Genomic DNA, 22349 nt, shown 5'->3' on the forward strand with positions numbered 1-22349 from the left:
TATAGCTGTAAATGCTGCTTGAAGTACCTGAATGTTCTATAATGAGCATTTATAATCTGAAAAAAAAGAGAGATTCCTTCTGTGAAAATACAACACAAGTACTAATTCCTCAAGCTTGCTTTTTTTTTTTTCCCCACATAAAATTGCTTGTAGAAATGCACTTACAGGAGGGCAAAAGGGTAACTTTTTGTAGCACTAACATTGCTCTTTGGGTCTTCTAATTTTCTTGTGTTTTAAAGGTCTTTTGTTTAAAAATACCCACACAGTAGTTCCCTAAAACTAAAATATAACCAAAAGGAGGGGGAGATTGATTTCTAACTTTTGGCATCTAATTGTTTTTTATGTGGTAAATATTGGTATTTCCTAGGACTATGGATGATTTTGAGAATTCTAATCATAGAACCCTGGAAATCTTTAGAAATTTTCTTTCAAACTACAAGAAAATAATAATTTCTGAAATTTCTTATATTAAAAAAGAGGAAAAAAACCCCAGACTTTTTCTTCCCCACTGTCACTACACTTATTGCCCGTTTATTTTATTTCATGTCTGATGGCTGCAGTTTTTTTGCATAGCAAAGATTTTAGGGCTTGAACAGCCTTTCTGAAAATAATCATTCTTTATTGTGTAATGTTGGTTTTTCGGGGGAAGTGGTGGTTGTTTTCGTGATTCTTTAAAAAACAAACAAAAAAGAAAAACAACAAAAAACCCAAACCCCAGAATTCTCACAGAATTTATTCATGTGGCTTGCCTTTAATTCTTTTTCTGTTTCATTTTGTAGATTTATTTTCATCAGCATATTACTAAAATACTTAACCTCAAAAGAAAATAAAAAGTGACTGTGTGTCTAAAGAGATAACTTGTCAGCAAACTAGTCACAAACACTAAATGAAACTTAATTTTAAAAATTGCCTACTTGGATCCAGTGGTAGTTAGTGATTGTATTGGAGTGTTAAAAATGGAACTTACTTGTCTGCAAAAATGAGTTGCTCATTTTGCCCAAACAGCTGTTCATGCTCTTGCTTTTTGCTGAGGTAAAATTTTGACTGGATATTTAGGAAAAGTAAAGATATTTAAGGTGGAATATGGCACTTACAGAATATCTGGCATGTGTAGAATATCTGGATGAGAGGTTGTAGGCTGATTTCACATCTGGTAGTTAATCCAGAGAGATTGAAAGAAGGGATTTTTATCTATGAAATCAAAAGTAATATTCCTATATCAGAAACAGTGTGGCCAGCAGGACTAGGGAAATTATTATCCCCCTGTACTCCATACTGGTGAGGCCACACCTTAAATCCTGTGTTCACTTTGGGCTTCCTCCACTACAAGAAAGACATTAAAGTGCTGGAATGTGTCTAGAGAAGGGCAACAAAGCTGGTGAAGGAGCATAAATCTGTTGAGGAGCAGCTGAGAGAGCTGGAGTGGTTTAGCCTGGAGAAAAGGAGACTGAGGGGAGGACCTTATCGCTCTCTATAATTACCTGTCATTTGTTCCTGCGAGGTGGGGATCCTTCTCCCAGGTAACAAGTTACAGATGTCCTCAAGTTGTGCCAGCAGAGGTTTAGATTGGGTATTAGGAAAAATTTGTTTGCTGAAAGGGCTGTCCAGCATTGGAACAGGCTGCCCAGAAAAGTGGTGGAGTCACCATCCCTGGAGTTATTTAAAAGATTTGTAAATTTGGCAATTAGGGACATGGTTTAGTGGTGGCTTGGCAGTGCAGGGTTAATGCTTGGACTTGATTATCATAAAGATCTTTTCCAACCTAAATGATTCTATGATTCGAATTCCCTATTCTGTTTTCCCCTTCCCTTAAAAACCTGTGTAGACTGCCTATCTTCTCAAAAATACTGCTAAAACCAAGATTTTGTCTAGCAGAGGCAGTCTGAATTACAATTGGATGCTTCTGTCCCTTCTGTTGGAGCCCAGTCAGGTCTGAGTGCTGTTGACAGGAGTTTTGAGGCTGTGAGTACAATTTCCAAATGCGGAAATCAAGAATATGGAAAAAATAATGCATTTCAGGTTGCTTGACAACAACAAATTTTCTTGGTAAGCAGAGCCCTCATAGCTTTGCTAGCTATGCCATTTACCATGTTAGTTACTGCCTCATGTGCAAGGTCTGTACCGCAATGTACTGCTGGTGGAGAGGGAGGTGATGAAACTCAAACTGCTCCCCTTGCCTGCATGGAAAGAGCATCCCTCAGGACCTGGGTACCAGACACATAGGTGAACCCGTGCCTTTAATTGGCCCTGTTTTATGCAGAAATCTTTGTTTTCACAAGATCTGTTTCTGAAAACAGATTGAATACAAAGCAAATGAGGGAGTTTTCATGGCTTTTAAGTCATCACAGTAGTACTTCTCAGATTTTAGAAGCTAATGTTTGCAAATTAATTACTTGGCCTTTAAATAGTTCCAAACCACCCAAAGTGCTCCATTATGTTAGCACAGGCTTGAGAAATAGATATGTATTACTAGCTAATTGAATAACATATGGTGTTGATTAGTGCTTAGTTCTTTTTATAGAACTCAATTAAAAAACTGACTGCAGTATATTCTGAGACTATGAGATGTCTGTTGGTTGCTTCTGGCACAAGGGAACTGCTGAACCAAGAAATTGTGAACTTTTTCTGTTTAGTTCATCTATAAGTTCCTTTAGGATCTTGTGGTGCATGTGGCTGTGATGGGAGATAGGCCAGGGTTTGTTCATTTGATGCGGTATTGAAATGCAGCCTTTCCTGAAAGATTTAAGTGCTCTCCCAGCAGAGCAAAACAAAAGCCCAGGCTTTTATCTTCTGTGCTATTGCTCAAGATATACAAATATACAATGAGTCTATTTCAAATGGATAAACATCTATTCTTATAGAATTCAGTCTGCAGAGATGTATTTCTTAGGAGGAGTCTCAGGACACAGACTCAATCTCATTTTACCTCATTCCAACATGTGAGGAAAACCTGACTTTATTTCTTTCACTTGATGCACTTTTTGCTTATGAGATTATTTTCCTCTTAAATTTCACAAAAATCGTCTGAGATGATGATGATGATGATGATTTTCTTATTATTCACATGGATGATTGAAGTGGTATAACAGCTAGCTGGTGGGAGCTGGGAGGAGCTGGAAGCATACGGAGAAAAAGTAAACAAGAAAAGAAGATGTTTCTCTCCGTGACTTGTTTTTTATTTTCTTTTTTTCCCCTCTCAAGATACCTCTTCTACTGTATATTGTGTGGAATTTTTATAGAGAAAATTTGGTAAATAGTTGCTTCAAATGTGATGTGATCTGCACTGTATAAGTTAGACAGCAAGAAAAAATACTGACTTTTATCTACAGTTTTATCACTGACTAGTAATTTAGCTCTTGGGTGTATGACCTGACAAACTCTTCCTTGCTTTTTAGAAGCGAGTGATTATTCTTACAGTCCTAAAACTCATAGTAGAAAAGCCTCCCAACAGTGTAAAATTACCTAATGCATATATTTTCCAGATTTTCACATCAAATTTTATTATATACCATTTTGTATTTGAATTTCATCTAAAAGGCTCAGAACAAAGGAGGTGCTGAAAAATCAATTGTTTTCTAAAAAGCATTTCAGATCCCGGTAGATTCCCATTCCACAGTAGCTCTTCCACTGAAATGACGTTCATTCATCCATCCAGAGAAAACAGATGAGTCCTGAAGCGTATCCTGAAGGTTACTGGGGTCATTTGGGAGGGAGCTGTGTTTCGGAGATGCAGTGCTTTCACCGTGAGTGACCTTTCAACGCTTTGCTGTTGTTAGTCCTTCCTGTTTTACGTTTGTAAGTGCCACAGCAGTGATGTGCAGAACAGACCATTCATGACCTAAATCGCTCTGGGCTCAAAACCAGGAGCAGGTGCAACCGTGATCAAAACTGGAAGGCTACAGAGTTGGGATCACATCATTCAGTGATAATGGGGTGGAAACAGCAAAAGGTACTTTATTTTCGTATTTCTGATCCCGCCCTCAGGCCCTGCTTCCCCCCACTCCTCCTCCCCCCATATAAAATAGATGGCAATATGATTACATTAAGCTTCTCCCAGGAACAAGTTTCTAGAGCCAACGTTTTATCCAGTGAGGTCAATTAAAGGTTGCAAAGGCAAGTTAGCTGTCACTGTCTTTTTGATAAAGATGTCACAAGTACCCAACACAGCAGGGAGTTTCAAGTAGCATAATGGGTAAATAGGAAGACCTTAGCATAGAGATACCAGTTTTGAGAAGGCTCCTGTCACACAGATTGGCTCACAGTGTGAAAGAGATTCTTAAATGCTGATGCAAAGATGACCCTGCTACCATGACTTTCATCAGCTGGTGATGTCCTATCAACTGAAAGATAGAGCACCAAGTTTATGATGTTTGAGAAGATATGAAGAGTCCAGTTATTACCAGAGATGTGTTTTTGTGTAGCATGCCAGTAACGTTCCCCTAGTATGTGAAAACTGACAAGGTGATGATTAGAGAGTGAATGTTGATAATTGATCAATATTTCTCTCTTTTTCTCTTTTTTCTTTTTCTCTTTTAAACATTGCACTAACAACAGTTTCTTCAAAGCAGCTGATATCTGTCGATATCTGTTGTTATCACTTGATATCTCAAACCCAAGTATTATTATTATTACCTGCAAAATTCAGTCCTTTTAATGGCTATTACGACAGGCAGAGCAGGATTCATCCTGTCTAACTTTACATCTACAGAACAGACATCTGCAAAGGAAGAGGAATACATGTTACTGAGAACAAAACACTTGAGTTTATGATTTAGTCATAAACTATTATTTAGTTTCATAGTGAGATGACTCTCCATAGGCCTTCTTGGTGACTCTACAGTAATTACAGAGTCTAGGGATGAGTAGCAGAAATGCAAACATCTGCATCTTTGATGATTGCTACTTAAATGCTTTTCACAGTTCTGAAAAGAAATATTAGAAGATCCTGAATATTGTAATTAGTGAACTTTTATCCTTAATGCCCTGTCCGTATTTTCTGTCCTTCATCTCTTACAGGAATGTATTTGTTGTAGCAACCTGCTGGGGAGTACACAAGGGATATTCTTTAAGATCTACAGACTCATAGGAAGATTTGTGTTGGAAGGGATCTTAAAGATCACCTAATTGCAACCTTCCTGCCATAGGCAGGGAACCTTTCATTAGACCAAGTTAAGCAAAGCCCCAACCAGCCTGGCCTTGAACCCCTCCAGGGATGGGGAGTCCACAGTCTTTCTGGACAACCTGTTCCAGTGCCTCACCACACTTATAATAAGGAAATTTTTCCTAGTATCTAATTTAAACATATCCTACTTCAGTTTAAGGCCATTCCCCCTTTTCCTGTCACTACAGGCTCTTGTGAAAAGTCCCTCTAGAGCTGCCTTGTACCCCTCAGATACTGGAAGGTTTCTCCAAGGTTCCCCTGAGGCCTTTACTTCTCCAGACTGAGCTGGGTCATTCACCCATGGCAAGAGGTCTGCATTCAATGCAGCTGACTTAAGTACATAGTGGTCTCTTACTCTGGGATTCATATCCTCTGTTGGCCTCTTGAATATACCCAACACATTTCAGTATTACGTACACTGAGTCAAAGTCACAGTGACTGGTGCAGTTCTATGATGGTAACACAGTCTGGTAACAGAACAATTAGTTCTAATACAAATGAGCAAAGTTTCCTTTCAATACTCTTGAATAGAAAGCATGCCATTGGCTAAGAAGGTAAGCATTGTTTCATGGGAAGGATGTGATTTCTAATCCCTTACCTTCAAGCACATTTAAGAAGAGAAATCCCCAGGCAATAGCTTTGTTGTCTGAGCCAGCAAATACCACAAATTGTAGCTTTGCTGGTTTTCCACATGGGACAGTTTTCTACTTCACAAAGCTATAATGTCATGCAAAGTTCATTTTACTGGTAAGTAACATTGAGCCAAAATTGAGTTCAGAGTCCCAGGGAAAATAAATGTAGGCATTTATCTAGAGTGCTATTTAAATTGGCTTGAAATTTTGAGATCTTGGTCCCATTGTTCACTCATTTCTAGTTCACTGCAGGCTTCATTAGGGCCCCTAAAATTGAGAAGCTAACTTTCTTTTAGGGGGAAAAAAGTTTTCTGCAAAACAGATGACTTTAAAAGATATGCAGCCAGTACAGTCAAGATGAACTCTATAATATGATGGCACGGAAAGAGGGTTTTCATTAAAAACCTATCTGTTTTCACATAGGATCAAATCAATAAGACACAGACAGCAATTAAAAATTGCTTTTAAAATGAAGATTACAATGTTTTCTTTTAAACATATTCCATGTAATTTTCCAATAGGATAAACTAAGCATTCTTTTCCTTGCCTTCATCAATCAAAATTGCTGCCTAAACATTTCACTCCAGAAAACAGAAGTATGCAATGATGCATGCATGAGCTGAACACCTGCTGCTCTCATGAAGTAGACTGCATCTGTGTTGATTTAAACACTGATGGATCTTTAAAAGATTTTATGGATTTGATATGTTTTTTCCTCATTTCTCTAATAATAATAGTTGAAGTGGTAGATTGTATTTTAAAAGTATGTCAGCAAATTATACTCAGATATCTCCCGCTTCTTTATCCATTGATAGCTTTATTTACTTGTCCATCAAGAAATATTGTAAAAATGACTCAGGATGTTTTAATACTATTTCTGTTTCTACAAAGTTTTTTGTCTTCATGTTTGGAATTTTTTTTTTCTCAAACCAATCAGTTTGTGTCTGGTCAACGTACTGATTCCTGCTGTGTAATGCTAAATTTACAGCAAGTGGTTTGCACTGGTGTGTAATATTTCACCTTAGTCCTTTAGGAGGGCCATCATATATTCAGAAATCACTGAAATCTGTAAAGGAAATGGTTATGGACCGTGGTGTAAAATGTATTTCTGAAACTTCCGTTTTCCTAATTGTTACTTAGACTTGGTATTGCAGCTCTAACACCGTCACAGCTTTCTAAAGAAAGCACATGGTAGATGCTCAAATCACTTTTTTCCACAGTAGAATTTCTCTTATTATTTTAATGTGCCTTTAGCAAGTGTGCATTTTGTAATTTGTTTTCTGGAATGATATTGGAATGCAAGACAGATTCTATATGCCAAAAATAAGATTCTCACGGATTAGGCTGTGTTGACTGGAATATTAGGGGGATGTAATAACATGCTGATACACTATTAAGCTCCCAACCTATCTGTGTAAATGTTTCAAAAGGAATTAGACATATATGCACATGGTGTACAATGCTTAATTTACTAGATTATATTTGCTTACAAAGCTTTATGTCTTGGTTGGAAAATCTGTTTTATTACAGTAATCTAATGCCTGTATGGTTAGCACTATAGGTCTAGAGATATATTGTAATTTTTAATTCATACTGCTCTCTAGTGGGGAATGCTTTCAATGCAAAAGATTATATATATATTAATGTGCAGCACGTATGTAAACTGGGATTACTGAAAGGTTACTGTCATCTAGAGCAATTCAGTAAAACTAGTGTTATTGTGCTAGCATTTTAATTCTTGTACTGCTTTGATTAAAGACTGAATTTATTAATTTAAAAATATTTGAATCAGATGAATCTTAGGCATGAACAGTATCCCCAGCAATCTCTAGAAGGCTGAGAGGTTGATCGACTGAGGATGCTTCCTCAGGAGAAAACTCTTCCTTGCATTAGGAAAAATATGTTATAGATCTGCTATTAAAAAACCTCAGGTTTTCTCCTAAGCTTCCACAGTCTCATAATGTCTTAGCAGACAGTTATGATTTGTCTGTACAAAGTTCCTGTCATCACTGTTTGTATAATAACCTTGCTTTTAATAAATAACTACTTTTATGCTGATTTTCTTTTCCTCTGTAATTTTGCTTTGGAATGAATTGTTTCACCTGTTTTGTCACCTCTTGCTTTTGACAGCTACAGTCCTATATAGGAGTTGACTATACACAAAAGCTGAAATAATACTGACAGAACTAGTGGAGTGAGTTTTTAATCTACAACAAGTGCAGAGCTTCTCTCAGACCTGTGTCTGTATTTTCTTAAATGAAATGGGCTTTAGTTAGCATGAAAGGACACAATGTTAATTAGATAGCAAACAAATCAGAAAAATGAGTTTGAAACTGATTTGAGTGTTGAAAGATATTATACCTGAATCAATCTTTAGATAAAGTTTTTTTAATGATTTGATCAGAAAGCGGTAAATGTCTTTATATCCTTGGAAGGTCTGGTGAAAAGTTGAGTTGATGAAATTTAAAAATTTGAAGCTATCTGAAGAATCATTTGCAGTATTTTGGTGTTATCAAACCTAAATCTGAAAGCTTGTTTAGGCTTGTTTTTAGATACTGAACCTTGTCTGGATCTGGCATTAAAGACATATGTAGCCCATTTTCTTGTGTTGCTTTAATAATCGTTTTTTGTTTCTAGGCTGACTGATTTGTCAATTAGACACCAAGTAGTATCAACCTATTTAAGGCTGTGGTAATTTTGTCACTCAAAGTATAGATTAGATTCTTCGTCTAGACCTTCATTTATTCACCAAGTCTGGGAGAACAAGCAGTTTAAACATTTATATGGTATAGAAAGGTCTCATCAAAATGCTAAGTTGGTATAACATTTTGCACTCCTTGAATAGTAAATTAGGTTTGCAGTGTGCAGGGCATTCCTTCACCTGTGCCATTTCTTCTCACTTTTAATCACAGAAGCTCTTTTTTACATTGGTATCACTTGAAGTTCTGCAGATGGGATTATCTTCTCATTTCTGTAGTCATTACTGTCTGATATTAGCTGAATCTAAGTTAACTATCCTTCAGTTATAACCCTGGGAGGCTAAGATAAGAAACTAATAGAATGTGTTTATTTGTCTTTGAACTACTTTAAATGAGAAAAGCTATGAAATGATTAGACTTGTGCTTGAAAGCATTCATAGAAAGTGGAGAGGGGGTAACTGGGGTTACTAAATAATAAACTCAAGGGTGAGGTCTGTGCATTAAAGCCTACTGAAGTAATATATAAGGGAAGGTATTTTTTCTTCTGCTAATTGTACCTCCTCACCCTTTTTTTTCCCACTGGCTGCAGGACTGCTTCTGTCACATTTTTTCAGCTACTGTACCATGTTTTAGCCTTTCTTAAATAATTTATCACAGAGGGACCACACCTATGTCTGATGGGCTCAGCTTTGGGCACTTGGCTGTGAAGTTACACAAGTTACATAGCAGAACTAAAAAAAAATAGCATACAGAAAGCAAAATACGTGAGTGGAAATATAGCACTGAAATATAAAATACAAAAAAAAAAATTACCTTTTAGTGCTTTACAGATTTAGCTATCTTTTGTGTATTATTTTGTATTACTCATCAGTTTTCTCTCTTATGTTTTTTCCCATCCCAGAAAATATGAAGAAGCCGTGGAGCCCCGATTTACCAGTTGATAACCAGTCATACAATTCAGATTTCTCATCTATGCCAGACAGGGAAGGTGAGAAGGATTTAGCACCTGATGGCACTGAAGAAAAGAAGGAGAGAGAAAAGAAACACACCAATTTCACTTTGTGTAGTGTTTGTAACATTCAGCTGAACTCTGCGGCTCAGGCACAAATCCACTACAATGGCAAATCCCATCAGAAGAGGTTAAAACAGCTAAGCAACGGAAATCTCAAAAGTGATAATGGTAAGCATTATAATATATACCTTTGCTCATGTTTTGATCTGAGAATTGCAGCAATGTGCTCTAATGTCAATATATATGAGTCTAAATGTTTTTTATTCAGACAACAAATGCTTTGAAGTTAAGGCAAAGGCTTTTGGTGACTTCTGAGTGCTTGAGGTCATCCCTAGCATGAGCGTCTGGCAAATAGCTAAGTGTGTACTACCTGTTATTACAAGGGTTTTTGGTTTATATTTTGTTTACATGATGATATTTATTCATATTCTTTCTCATTTCATTTGCATTTTGATGGTTTTCAGCATAATCAGTGATATGCCATATTTCAGTCTACTAGAAAGGTTATACTTGTTAGGGGTGTGTTTGCTTTTAATGAGTGTAAGGTGGTTGTGAAATAAATTGAAACAAATACATTACACAGAACAAATACATTCCCAAATTCATTTCACTGTGAACTTGTTTAATCAGGGTTCAACCCATAGCTGGCATAAGTTTGTTTAAAGATCACGACTTAAGTCAACAGAGATGGAACAAAGGTTATTTTGATCGTAACTGATTTCATTGACAGCTTTGAGCATTTTGTAGTAGGTGACATTATTTTTCCTATCATCAGAGTGAATTGTGCACCTCAAAGAAAAACACATTTGTGGCTTTTTGTACTAAAGCAGATTAGACAGTAGAAGCAAATGATAGTCCCTGACAAGAAAATGCAGATTACTATGTTATAATTTTCGCAATTTCATAACAGATAGCACTCAACTTTGCTGTACCATATGCAGAGCTGTACTCCATTATTCTATCCGTTTCTGTCAGAGAAATGATTGTCCTAATATCATGTACTTAGGACTTTCAGACTTTCTTTCTCCAGATCACATGCAGTACTTTGTGCCATGATGAGTTGCTTCCTGCCCCCCGTGCAGAAGGATATGCAAAACAATAATCCTTAGGTAGAACTTCATATTATTATCATAATAATCTGTGCTTTGTCCTGGCTTTAAGAGTGGGGAATAACATTGATATATTACCAAAGTATGTTCGATGTGAGTGCTTTTCTGTGTTTGAGGTGTTGCTCATTTCCATAAAAGAAAAAAGCAATAAAACAAACAACACCCCCATAACATTGAATAACATAATTAATTTTGTCTTTAAGTGGCAGGACTACAGCATTTGGCACTGTTTGGTGTTCAGGCTTAGGAAAAATACTGCTATCATTAGTAGGAGCTGTGAAAATGCATAAAGAAAGATTGATTTCCTAATTGATTAAAGGTGAAATATGGTTATCCACAAATGCATTCTTTATAAAATAAAATAAACACAATGTAATGTTATTGCTATCTTTGGTTAAGGAGAAAGTGTGTTATCGTTATTATTAGCACAACAAGTTTGCTAATGATAGAAAGTGTTTTTCTGCAGTTCATTTTTCCACTTTAATCCATGATAATGAAAGCATTAGTAATTAAGCAATGCTGAAATTAGTATCAAAGAGCTTCAATTATGCTTCAACATTTATATTCTGGAGAGGCTCAAGCTAGCAGTATAGCAGCATATTTCTTATTTCCTCCTTAAAAGTATCCCTGTGTCATGTGTTGCTGCATCCATTTGCAGTCAGAAAATAGCTGATTGACTTTCTTGTTCTTTCTTTCAAAGTGCAGTTATTTTGGGGGGTTATCTGAAACTCGAGGATTTTCAAATCTGGTAGATCTTTGAGTATCATCAAAAGTAGCTCTCGACTGAGAATGAGGTAGGATGGAGCATAAGGAAGTGATTTTTCCCATGTCACCAAGTTTAGTTCTTTTAAACTAAATGTTATAAAGGAAAGAGAGGCCAATATTAAGTATTGCTTGCTAGAAGTTAGAACTGAATTAGAACTGAATGTTTGAGTAACCATTTTCCCTGTACTTTGAACAGAGACCCTGTTTGAGATCCCTTTTCTAAGTCAAGTAGAAATCAGAACCTGACAGTCCTTCCACTATAATGGGTTTTGTCATAACTTCTATATTTGAAATATGGGCAGTGTTTTTCAGACAAATGATTGTTTTGTTGATGAGCCCCCAGTAAGCTCTAGTAGCATAACATATGACCATAACTAAATAAATTGTGACTTGACTCTTTATGATGTGCATACAAATGGTGCTTTTTGAAGGTCATTGACTGTTAAACATGCAAAGTACTGTTTATTCAATGTATGTCAGCAGGATGCTTTATGAGAATTATATTTCTTGTGTAGAAGTGTGATTGTCACAGAAGACAGATGTTATGCTCAATGTCCAGGTTAATGACATAATAATTCCTGAGACTAAATTCTGTTGTAAATTAAACCCATGTAAATGTTCTTTATGGGATTATCTTTTAATGTTTTAATGTTTTGTCATCATAGTTATTCATTATATCTCATGTCATATGAATGAAATGTTTGCACTATGCACAAGAAGACTCAATTTCCAAATACAGTGTTGCACAGACTGTACTCTGAGTTGTATATGCCTTTGCAACGTTGAGTGCTTCCTTGGGACTAACCTATGTGGAAAGGCTGGGAAAAATACTGGAGTTGTGACTTCTCACTTTGTTTCATCTCCCACAAAGCAGGACAGTTTGTGTATTCTGTATCACAAGGGGGTAATAGAAATGTAGGATTGATTCATATGAAACAAAAGCCCATGTCTTGTTCCAAAATAATTTGCAGTGGACTGCTGAACAGAGGTGGGGCTCAGCTGTATTAGCTTTGGACTGTGTAATTAGAGCTGTTATGCTACAGTCATCATCTTCCAACTGTGTGAAGTAGCTTTTATCTGCTGGACGTGAACAACAGAGCATTTACTATACCTGAATATCTCTGCCTAATTTCAGAAGGTAAGTTGCTTACACACAAAGCCTGTTAACATCTGCAAATATACAATTAACAAATAATGTGCATTGTGGGGTTAAATATAATGTTTCTTTGCTTCTCTATTAGTATCTGGACTGAATTTGAATAACTCACCAGATATACTCTGAAAAGTTCTGCTAGTCGATTCTCTGTCTGCTTGGCAGCTTTACTGTACAATACCCACGTGGTTCTTTCCTGGGGCAGAGCAGCCTCAGAACAGCACACTGCAGTCACGAAAGTGATGTGAACCCAATGTTTCTTGTGTTGTTACGCGGTACAGTGATTTGTGATGACTTAACAAGACATAGTGAGACTTCAGCACTTCTGTTACTGAACTGTATGTACTTGGGAGTAGCACAATTTTCCGAGTTCCTTCCTCCTAATAATTGCCCTTTATGTCACTTGAAAAGACTTCTCACACTTTCCTGATTACACCCTATAGTATATTCTTCTTACTGATGATTTTTTGTTCCTTTCTGCTCTCATGCATGCAGCGGCAAGGTGACAAGGAAGTCAGTGGAGATTTTGAGTATGTTTTGAGATTAACAAAGGACAAAATGCAGTTTTTATCTGGTCTGCTGACATTTGGACCACTTTTTTCAATAACCAGCTTGGACACTGTGGAAAGAGGTTATCTCTTGTGGAAAATCATTCATTCTGACCAGTAGGAGCAAACCTCATTCCTCTACTGATAGAATGGAAAAATAACTGCAGATGCAAGTGTATAGCAGTACCAGTGAGAAAGCTGATATTTCTAAAATTTTATGTAAACCAGAATTTCTCCTCTACTTCCTTTTGAGTAAAATGCTGAATTGTTGTGAGTGAACAAGGCATGGTTAGGACAAAACCTAAAACTGCTTTCCTCTGCGGTACTTTCTACAATACATTAGATAACAAGTGGGAAAATAATGAAGGAGATGGGCAATGTCACCAAGTTAATTCGACTCCTTTCACTTTAGAAATTGATTTCTGAACCTTTATTCTTTTGAAACACAGGATCCAGTGAAGCATTTGGTAGTAGTTTCTTTATCTAGCTCTCTGAATTCATAACCTAGACAAAAGACTATCCAGTTTAGCATGTTTACCTATAACTTTTTTCTCAGTGAAATTTCATTGAAGTAAAATTTTTTTGTACTATGAACAAGGACATTGATTGCATGGAAGAAAGAAGCAAAAAGTATCAGAATTCCCCCCCCCCTTGCTAATTGCAAAAAGCAAATCTCTTAATTCACCACTAGATATTACTTAAGAATGAATGACAATTTGATTGTTATGGTTATGCTGAAATATACACTAAAATATTTGCAAAGTTATTTCCCACACTTTATTCTATTTTTCAGCTTCATTCAGTGGTTGAATGTAATTTCCCACAACAACTCTTGAGATGGAAATTTCCATAATATCTAGGCAGTAAATTTTTTGCACCCTGATTAGAGAAAATATTTAATCTTTTACAACTTTTCTTTTGCATTAAATCCAGATTTTTTGCTGTTCTGCAGGAAGGAAATCCAGATGATTTACCTAAACCACTTACAGAGTGCTTCTTTGCACTTTTTTGTTGCTGGTTGTTTTCTGGCTCTGTGCTGCTGCTACAGTTTACCCCTCTGCTGTCATGTTGGCTTTGGGGCAGTCACACTCTTAGATGGTGATGTCAGATCTCTTGCAAACTTCCTTTTTTTTTTTTGTTGTGTTCTGATGCAGAGCCTCTTGGCCAGTTAACAATAAATCCAATACATATTACGCTCTGCGTATTTAAGCCTCTGGTCTGTGGGTCACAGGTGCCTGTATCTTGTAGAGCAGCACAGCGTGTTCCTTCTGGGTATTCTGTAATACTTCCCAAATGTCAAAGCTGGAGATCTCTGAACAAGTAGGACTGGCTGAGGGCAGTGTGTCAACACTTCTACTGCTTTCAGATGTAAATCTTCCTCCTTATTCCTAAGCACTTGTCTCTTTTCATCATGTTCCTCCTCCAATTAGTGAACTGTTAACAATTTCTGCTTTTAAGAGCACTTTTGCGAGGAAGGTATGCTGTTAAAGCACCACTTGTATTTGCAGAATTTTTTTTATTATATTCAGAAAGGTTATATCACCATATATGACATCATAGTTCAACACAAAGTTTTATCACAAAGTGAATGAAAGAAGCTCAAGATAGAGCCAGCTCACACCAGCCACGTGCATGATGTTCATATTTCCTTCAAAAAGCACAGTAGGATCCACTTAGCTTTGTGAGTATACCGAAAGGATGAATGGATGGTAAATATGGACTCTTTAGATGTGTGCAAATATCCACGTGGACAAATATCCATGTGGACTTGCTGTAGTTAGATGTCTACTATCATAAATGAATACTAATGGACATTACTAAATTTTAACACAGACCACTTATAGGTAAAGCTTGGCATTATACCAAGTTGTGGGAAGGGTATGGAGAAAGTTTATTGAGTGCATCTGGAGTAACTTCAATAATGCCATGCAGTCACATAGGTAAAATATATTTTAACAATTTCAAAAACATTCTTTTGGATTTGGGGGGAGAAATCCGTAGTAGTTAAACAAGTTTTCATGTACTGTACCTGGTAAGTGGTCCACTGAATAGCATGACAGAATAAAAAAAAATTATAGGAGCCTTGAGAACGGTGAGTACTAATTATGGATAATTCTTCTGAGTCTGGGAGATAAGTAGAAATTTATGTCTAAATATTCTTATAGTATTTTTGAAGTTCCTTATTGTTCATAAAATGCACTTAAGAACATGCTGATATCTTTTATTGAGGTATGGTTTTGGTCTCCTTTCTTTCCTACCATCTTAGGTAAGAACTGAATAAAACATGCTGTGGCAGCTTATTCTGAGTCAAACTTTTTAAGCTCTGTAGTCTCAGCCATCAAGAACATCTGCCCAGGGTCTAAAGAAGCCTCTAACTGCATGTTGAAAAAAGTTATGAAGAATTCAGTTTTCTTCCTGAATATAAGACTGCACAGATTCTCTTTTAATACCCCCAACTGAATAGAGTGCCCTCCTTTTGGTACCATCTCGAAGCAAGATGCTTAAGAAGTTATCTTCATCCAAACGATGTTTGGATGTTTGTCCATAAGAAATTCATCAGTGTCAGACAACTGAAATAATTTTAGAAGTGGGTCCTTACTTTGCTGCCTTTTACTAAACCTGGATAGGGTTTCCCGGGAGCTGTGTGAAGACAGTGGGGATGGGGTACTTAGAGGTGTCTGAAACAGCACACAAAGGCTGCTGTTATATGCAGATTAGAGGGTGGAAATCTTTCACTGTGTGTCTCTTTCTACATCTAATCTTCCATACTCAGAGTTCTAGCTCTGCATGTTCCAAACGTTGTTATGTCACAGTTGGCTTGCCCTTTTTAGGCATTTATGACCTCATGTGTTTAGGACTTTATGTTGCTCCTAGGTGTGCAACATTTTCTTCCATGTTGAAAAATAACTGCCCTTTTAGTCCTCAAATCCATGCTTAAAATATACTTGCAAAAAGCAGGAAAGTTGTCATCTTTGTCTTTGCACTTCTCCTTAGCATTAACATAATCTCTTTAAAATAACTTTTTTTTTTTTTTTTTTTAATGTTTTCCTTTATTTTTTTTTAAATTTTTTTAGGCTAGAACATACCATACACCCTATTTATCTCAACTGGTTTGTCTCTCCTTTTAAAAGTTAATAATGTTTTAGGCAAGTGATGTCTTCATGTTTTATCTGTAGCAAAAATATCGATAATCAATGCTAAATTATCTGGATAAGGTTCATTTACTCTGGAAGTAGTCTGTGTCCATCTGTATTGTTTCTGAACTGTGTGAGGTGTTGGTGTGCCATTCTTTGCTTCTCCCTGAGTGTGGCACCAGTCTCATTTCTCAGACCACTGGCATTTGATGTCATATGTACAGCTAATAAACTGTTGAAACCTGTTTTGCAGGCTCTCCATTTAGTTCTGCTTGTATCACTAGATCCAATATAGATTATGATGACCATGGCTTCCTTCCAGACCTTCTCAGTAACTTGTCTTCTTTTAATATGATGGGGTTTTTTTTCCTACACTGGCATCTGGTAGGCAACAAATCTTCTATGAGTCATGACGACGCACTAAGTTTATCAACATTTCCTGGTATTAATTTCCTATGAGCTAGCTTTTCCCTTATTGAGTTGTTTTGTTACTTCAAATATAGGTCTACAGTCCTCAATGAGGTTGTAAAATGATAATTTTGTATCTCTCATGTAGCATTAAATTTTTTATTTTTTAGGATATTACAGAATTGAAGTAGAATTTTTGAGTGATATCTGAGTAGGAGAAAAAAAAAGGAAATATCAAATGCGAGAAAAATTCCACTAATGCTGACTTTTTCTTATTTATGACTTTTTGTTCCTCAGATTCAAAATACACTGTCTTTCTGACAGTCATGTCACTGAAGTCTGTAGTCAGTTTTTTATCCTCTGATGTGTTTCTCAGTAGGGGAAATATATCTCAAGATCAGAGTTTTAAGACCATCTCCAATTAAATTAATTACAAACTGCTGTTGATTTCAAGAGAAGAAAGGAAGTTCCTTGCTCTGTTGAGGAAATTAATTAATGATAGCACACATTTATGCTGGTTCAGTATAAATCATCGAGGTAACCCCAGTTCTAATCTACAGTTCTACCAGAGTGGGAGTGAGTTAGTCTGTATGATGTCTTTTCCTTTGTTTCTCGCATTAATGCTTATAGGTTAGACTGGCTGCATTACCCATGCAGACAACATTGTCTGCATTATCAGACAGCAGATATATAGGCATAATCAAGATTTTCCCCCAGTTTTTCCATAAATATGAAATTAGAGAGCTGGAAAGACACACTAATTGGAAGCAAAGCAGCTCCCTTCCTAAACTAATACTTTGTTCTGTAATCAAAATCCATATTTTTAAAAGATTTCTCTAGAAACTTTATGTTAGGATAATATGACTTTAAATACAGGCCTCCCTAGTGGGAATGGTATAATTTATTATATGGAATATAATGACTTTTTGATTATAAAACCAATATTGAATGCTTCTTTTTACAGACTGTTAAACTAGAACCGAACCCAAAATGTAGTCTCCCGCTGCTGAATTCTACAATGTTATAGTGGAAAAAGAGAGTTAATGAAGAATAATTTTGTGATCAAACATTTTGTGAGCTTTAAGCAATTTCATTCATAGTGAAGTACAGTGAAAGTAAAACTGGAAATGTAAGAAGTACTCACTTTGGTATTTTGAGTGCAACTGATTAGTAATTTTGTCAAAGATTATTCGGAACTCATGAACTCAGCCTTATCTAGCCTTGAAGTTAGTTCTGCTTTTAGTAAGAGGTTGGGTAAAGTACATACCAGAAATACCTTTCCACCTGAATTATTCTAAGGTTCTTTAGAAAATGCACTGGCAAAACTTCAGTTTTAAAGATTCGGTGGCCTACTTGCTTAATTTACATCAGCCAAGAGCAAATTATATACAGCCAAAGGCTTGGTTTTTTCTTCATAGCTGTGTGTTTCAAAAGAAAAAATCACCAAGAAAATTTCACTTTGAGTGTCAGATTGCTGATGTTATTTGACAGAAGCAAAGCAAATACAGGAAAATCTATATTCTTTGAAAGGCTCTGAGATGTAAAACAAAGTGTTGAAGCCTTTTTTAGTATATTTATTTTTTCCATCAAATTGCCTGTAGCGTACAGTCAGAACTGCTTTTGATCCATGTTACAGTCTATCTAGTTATAGATTATAAAAATAAAATTCCTGCCCTCTAAAAAGAGGAAATCTAGGAACAAAGCTACTAGTATGCATGGATTGTTTTTAGACCTTTATTTCTGTCATTAGTGGTGACAGAGGGAAGAGCAGATGCTGCCAGATGCAGTAAAGAACAACAGATATATAATTCAATAATGTATTAAGCCAGAGTTTGTCTTCATGGCAGGCCAATATTAATAGCCTTTTAAAGTATTTTTTTCTTAAAATAAATTATTTTTTAATGTAAACCACTAAAGATTTAAAAAATAGACCCTGTCATGTAAACACTGGAGTGATCAAACAACTCCTTAAAAAAATTATCCTGTAATTGATATTGAATATATTTGTGATTTTTTTTGTTGTTGTTCTGTGTGGTGTTTCATTCTCTCACTGATCACATCTCATTATTAAATTAAATTGTGATTAATTAAAAACTAATTTGGGCATGTTGAGGGAAATATATTTCTACTTAGAATTGTCAATGAAATCTAATATCAAAAGTATAACACATCAGTAACAGAGTACTCCTCATGTTTTAAAATCTTGAAATGTTCAAGAAAAAAACATTGCCAGAGTAATTCACTGTATTGTATTTGATTTTATCACCGACTCTTTTGATGTCAGTGACCCTTGCCACAAACAGATGAAATATGCTTGAGAAAGCCAAAGAAAAGATCCTGGAACTGCCAAGCTTTAAAAAATATGTATTATTCAGAATCAGAGCATTGGAATTTAAACACTTACTACTGTGAAATAAATTCTTTCAAGAACAGTAGCAAGTTTCTCTGGTCTTAAATTAAAAGATTTTTATTAATTTCTATTAATTCTAAAAGATTTTGAAACCAGCAATGTTATAACTAAAGTAAGAACAATTAAATAAGCTTATAGCTGGCACAGAAGTTTCAGTACTATTCAAGAAAGAAACACTTTAATTTTACCAACACTTTACTTTTTTTGCAAGCCAGAAGGGTTTATTTCAACAGATTGACTCTCTTAATTTTATCTCTATGGGATTGTATGTATGTTATAAATGACATACATAAATATTTTGTGACAGGCTGAAATTTGGAGTGTAGGTTAGTTTACTCTGTTATATACCTGTAAATCTGTTCTAGGGGAAATAATATGCTTCTCTTGTGATTCCTTTGATACAGCACACAGCCCATCCTACAAAATCCATTGACCACGTTAATGAGAGTACTAGAGGTCAGGTCGAATTTGAATGTGTGTGCTTCTGAGTACAGCAGTTTGTCTTGCATGTTGAAGTAATTGAAAATCTGACAAAACATTCATGTATGTTCACTCAGAAAAAGCAGTTTATTCTTAGTCTGCATAGAAATTTGTTAGCTCTTGGCTAGTTTGGCAGAAAATTCAAGTGCTGTGCTTTGTAGGAATACACTTGCATACCACCTACTGATTAGCCCAGAGACCTGTATGGTAGTCAGCAGTTAGCTTTTAATCTTGGAAAATTGTAGGGGTCGCTTGGTTCTTTTTTTTTTTTTTCCTAAAGGTCTGCAGTAATTTATTTTTTAAAGGAATTCTGCAAACAGTATGTGTTTATTTTGTCAAATCAGAAGTCATATTCACAATGATTTCAAGTGAACAAATGGCTCTGGAAAGCTGAATGGCATGTCTTCTAATTCAGTTTTATTCGTGGCTGTTGCAAATTTTATAGTCCAGAGAAACTGCTCTTTCAGAGTGTAATGTAAGGTCTTTTTCTTTTCTTAAATCTTTATATTTTTCTGTTCAATAAACTCAAGAAAGCCTTGCACACATATAAACCAACACTTGGCAAGAATAGGTGTCATTACTTTTGACAGATCTCTAGGATTATGTTAGCTGTTGATAGGGTTAATGAAACATCATACCTATATGCAAGAATTTCTTTTTTCCACTGGTAATATGGAGTGTTATGATTACTATGCAGTGCTACTAAGATATCCTCGGTATATTTTGGTAAAAAACATGTATTTCTTTCTGTATCTACTATTTTTTAATTTCTTTGATGAATGATCTTCATCAAAGTGCTTTCTTCCTTTACTGACTAACTGTGGGTATTTTATGAAGTGTCATCATGGAAAGCTTGAGTACTCAAGCTTAGCCTATCCCCAAAGTTACCGAGAAAGAGACTTGTCACCCTGACTTACTCTTTGTGGATATCCAAAGGATTTCTGGTTAATGTGTTCTGACAGAACCCCCTATGCTCTGCAGTTCACCTGCTATAGATGTTATGCCATTAAAACATGCTGTCTGAAGCATCATGTGCAAACACAAAATGGCAGAACTGGCAAGTTTATCAAATGATTTCTTCAGAAAGGCAAGGAGGGGAAAAAAATAAATGAAATCTGCTTCATCCTTTCTATTCTTTTGATAATAAAGCATTTTACAACATTCTTGAGACCAAAGCTGACAGAAATGTATGCACAGAGCTCAGCAGGATTTTGAAATGTGCTCAGTTTGTTTATTTTGTGTACAAAATGAGGTGCCTAAAGCTCCTTTTCTCTTGACGTTGTGTAAGGCTGAAAACCACCCACTGTGACCCAAAGAAGCCCTATGGAAAAGGTGGCATATTACCCATACCAAGGGCAGTAATCAGGCCAACAGCAGCTTCCTGCTAGACCATTTTGCTGTAACAATATGTGAGTTAGGCTCGTACTGTTCAGTCTCATGGAACACTTCAGAAGGCCTTGGTTCCTGTCGAGAAGTGCTCTCTCTGGTAGTACAATGCCCTTCATAACCCCCCTGTGAACAGGAGGCACAAACCTCTGAGCGAACTTTCATTTATGAAGGATGAAAGAGGATCAATGCTGTGACATGAGGAGACTGGCTAATGAGGGGATAGTATGATTCAGATGGGGCTAGATCAGTGCTTTTTCATGATTTGGAGGGAAATTTTCAGACATGAAAATTCATTTTTATAGTATAGAATTAACTTGCAGAGATAAAAAAAATTATAGAAAATTATTATAATGAATAAATGAACAACTGTGGGGATGACAACAGAATAAGGGAGAGAACTGTTTGTCTTGCATGTTGAAGTAATTGAAAATCTGACAAAACATAAGATGTATTTTGCTTCCTGACCATCTTGAAGTCATTAAGAAAATTAGCATAACTTTCCATAGAATTCATATGTCACATTCATTTGAATGCCTGGTGCATACATTTCCTACTCAGATGGTGGGCTCCTTCTGCCAGACGCTGGCACGTTGGTGTAAATTATCCAGCGGAAGTTAAAATGTTCTTTCATTGCAAGCTGACAAAGTGAAAGAAATATGCACAAAACAAATACTCTTTCCAGACCTACCACCCTCTCATTTCTTTCTCCTTCTTCTTCAAGGAACCCCAGGAAAAGGATTCACAATCCTTGTCTGAGGAAAACTAAAATGAAATGCTTATCTGAGAACTGATTGATTTTGAGCAGGTTAAAGACTTCAGAGTTAAACTGTGGATTACAAACAGCAGAAAATGGAAGTATCGCGTAAATTCAAAAAGTTGACAAATACCAGAGTCTAAAAATAATGTTTCCATGGACGCAACTTAAAAAAAAAAAAATGTTCCTAATAATTGGGACTATATTTCAAGAAAAGATACTTCTGCGTTATATTTTTTACCCCATATAAATAATAGCAAGATGATACAATGCAAAAAAAGCCTTTCTGCCTGGCTCAGTACAAGAAGGATTTATCCCAATTTAGTTAGCATATTATCCGAACACTAAAGTACTGAGCAATGAATCACACATTTTCTCTGATGAATCCAGGTTTCCTTGCATAGAATGTTAGGTAAGTCTTGGAAATTTTCTCCTGGAAATATAAAACATGCCTAATTCTTTGTACTCTTCTAGAAGAAAAATCCCTAAGAATGTAGAAAAAGACCCATAGCATATTTGTTGTGTTGCAGTATCATCAGTTGTTCTTCTATCACTAGTTTAATTAGATCATGATGTGTGTGGAATTATTTAATACCATATGGTAACGTTATATTTGCTATGTTGGCAGTCCTCAGGATGGGAGTTCTGTTACCCTTATCACTATGTAAGGCAGGAGGAATGTGAAGACTCTAGAG

At 36.0% G+C, this 22349-nt stretch overlaps 1 protein-coding gene across 3 annotated transcripts in view; it reads left to right on the top strand.

Moving 5' to 3' along the window:
• ZNF385D (zinc finger protein 385D) overlaps nucleotides 1-22349 on the top strand; it is a 410633-nt gene that overhangs the window by 74594 nt on the left and 313690 nt on the right. For all 3 annotated transcript variants that reach the window (XM_050316496.1, XM_050316486.1, XM_050316505.1), the window contains exon 2: nucleotides 9394-9672. In XM_050316496.1, coding sequence (XP_050172453.1) covers nucleotides 9394-9672 — 279 coding nt within the window. The remainder of the gene's footprint in view (nucleotides 1-9393; nucleotides 9673-22349) is intronic.

This window comes from Myiozetetes cayanensis, unplaced genomic scaffold (genome assembly GCF_022539395.1).
Source record: "Myiozetetes cayanensis isolate MyiCay16 unplaced genomic scaffold, myiCay2020 scf1, whole genome shotgun sequence".
Lineage (NCBI taxonomy): Eukaryota > Metazoa > Chordata > Aves > Passeriformes > Tyrannidae > Myiozetetes > Myiozetetes cayanensis.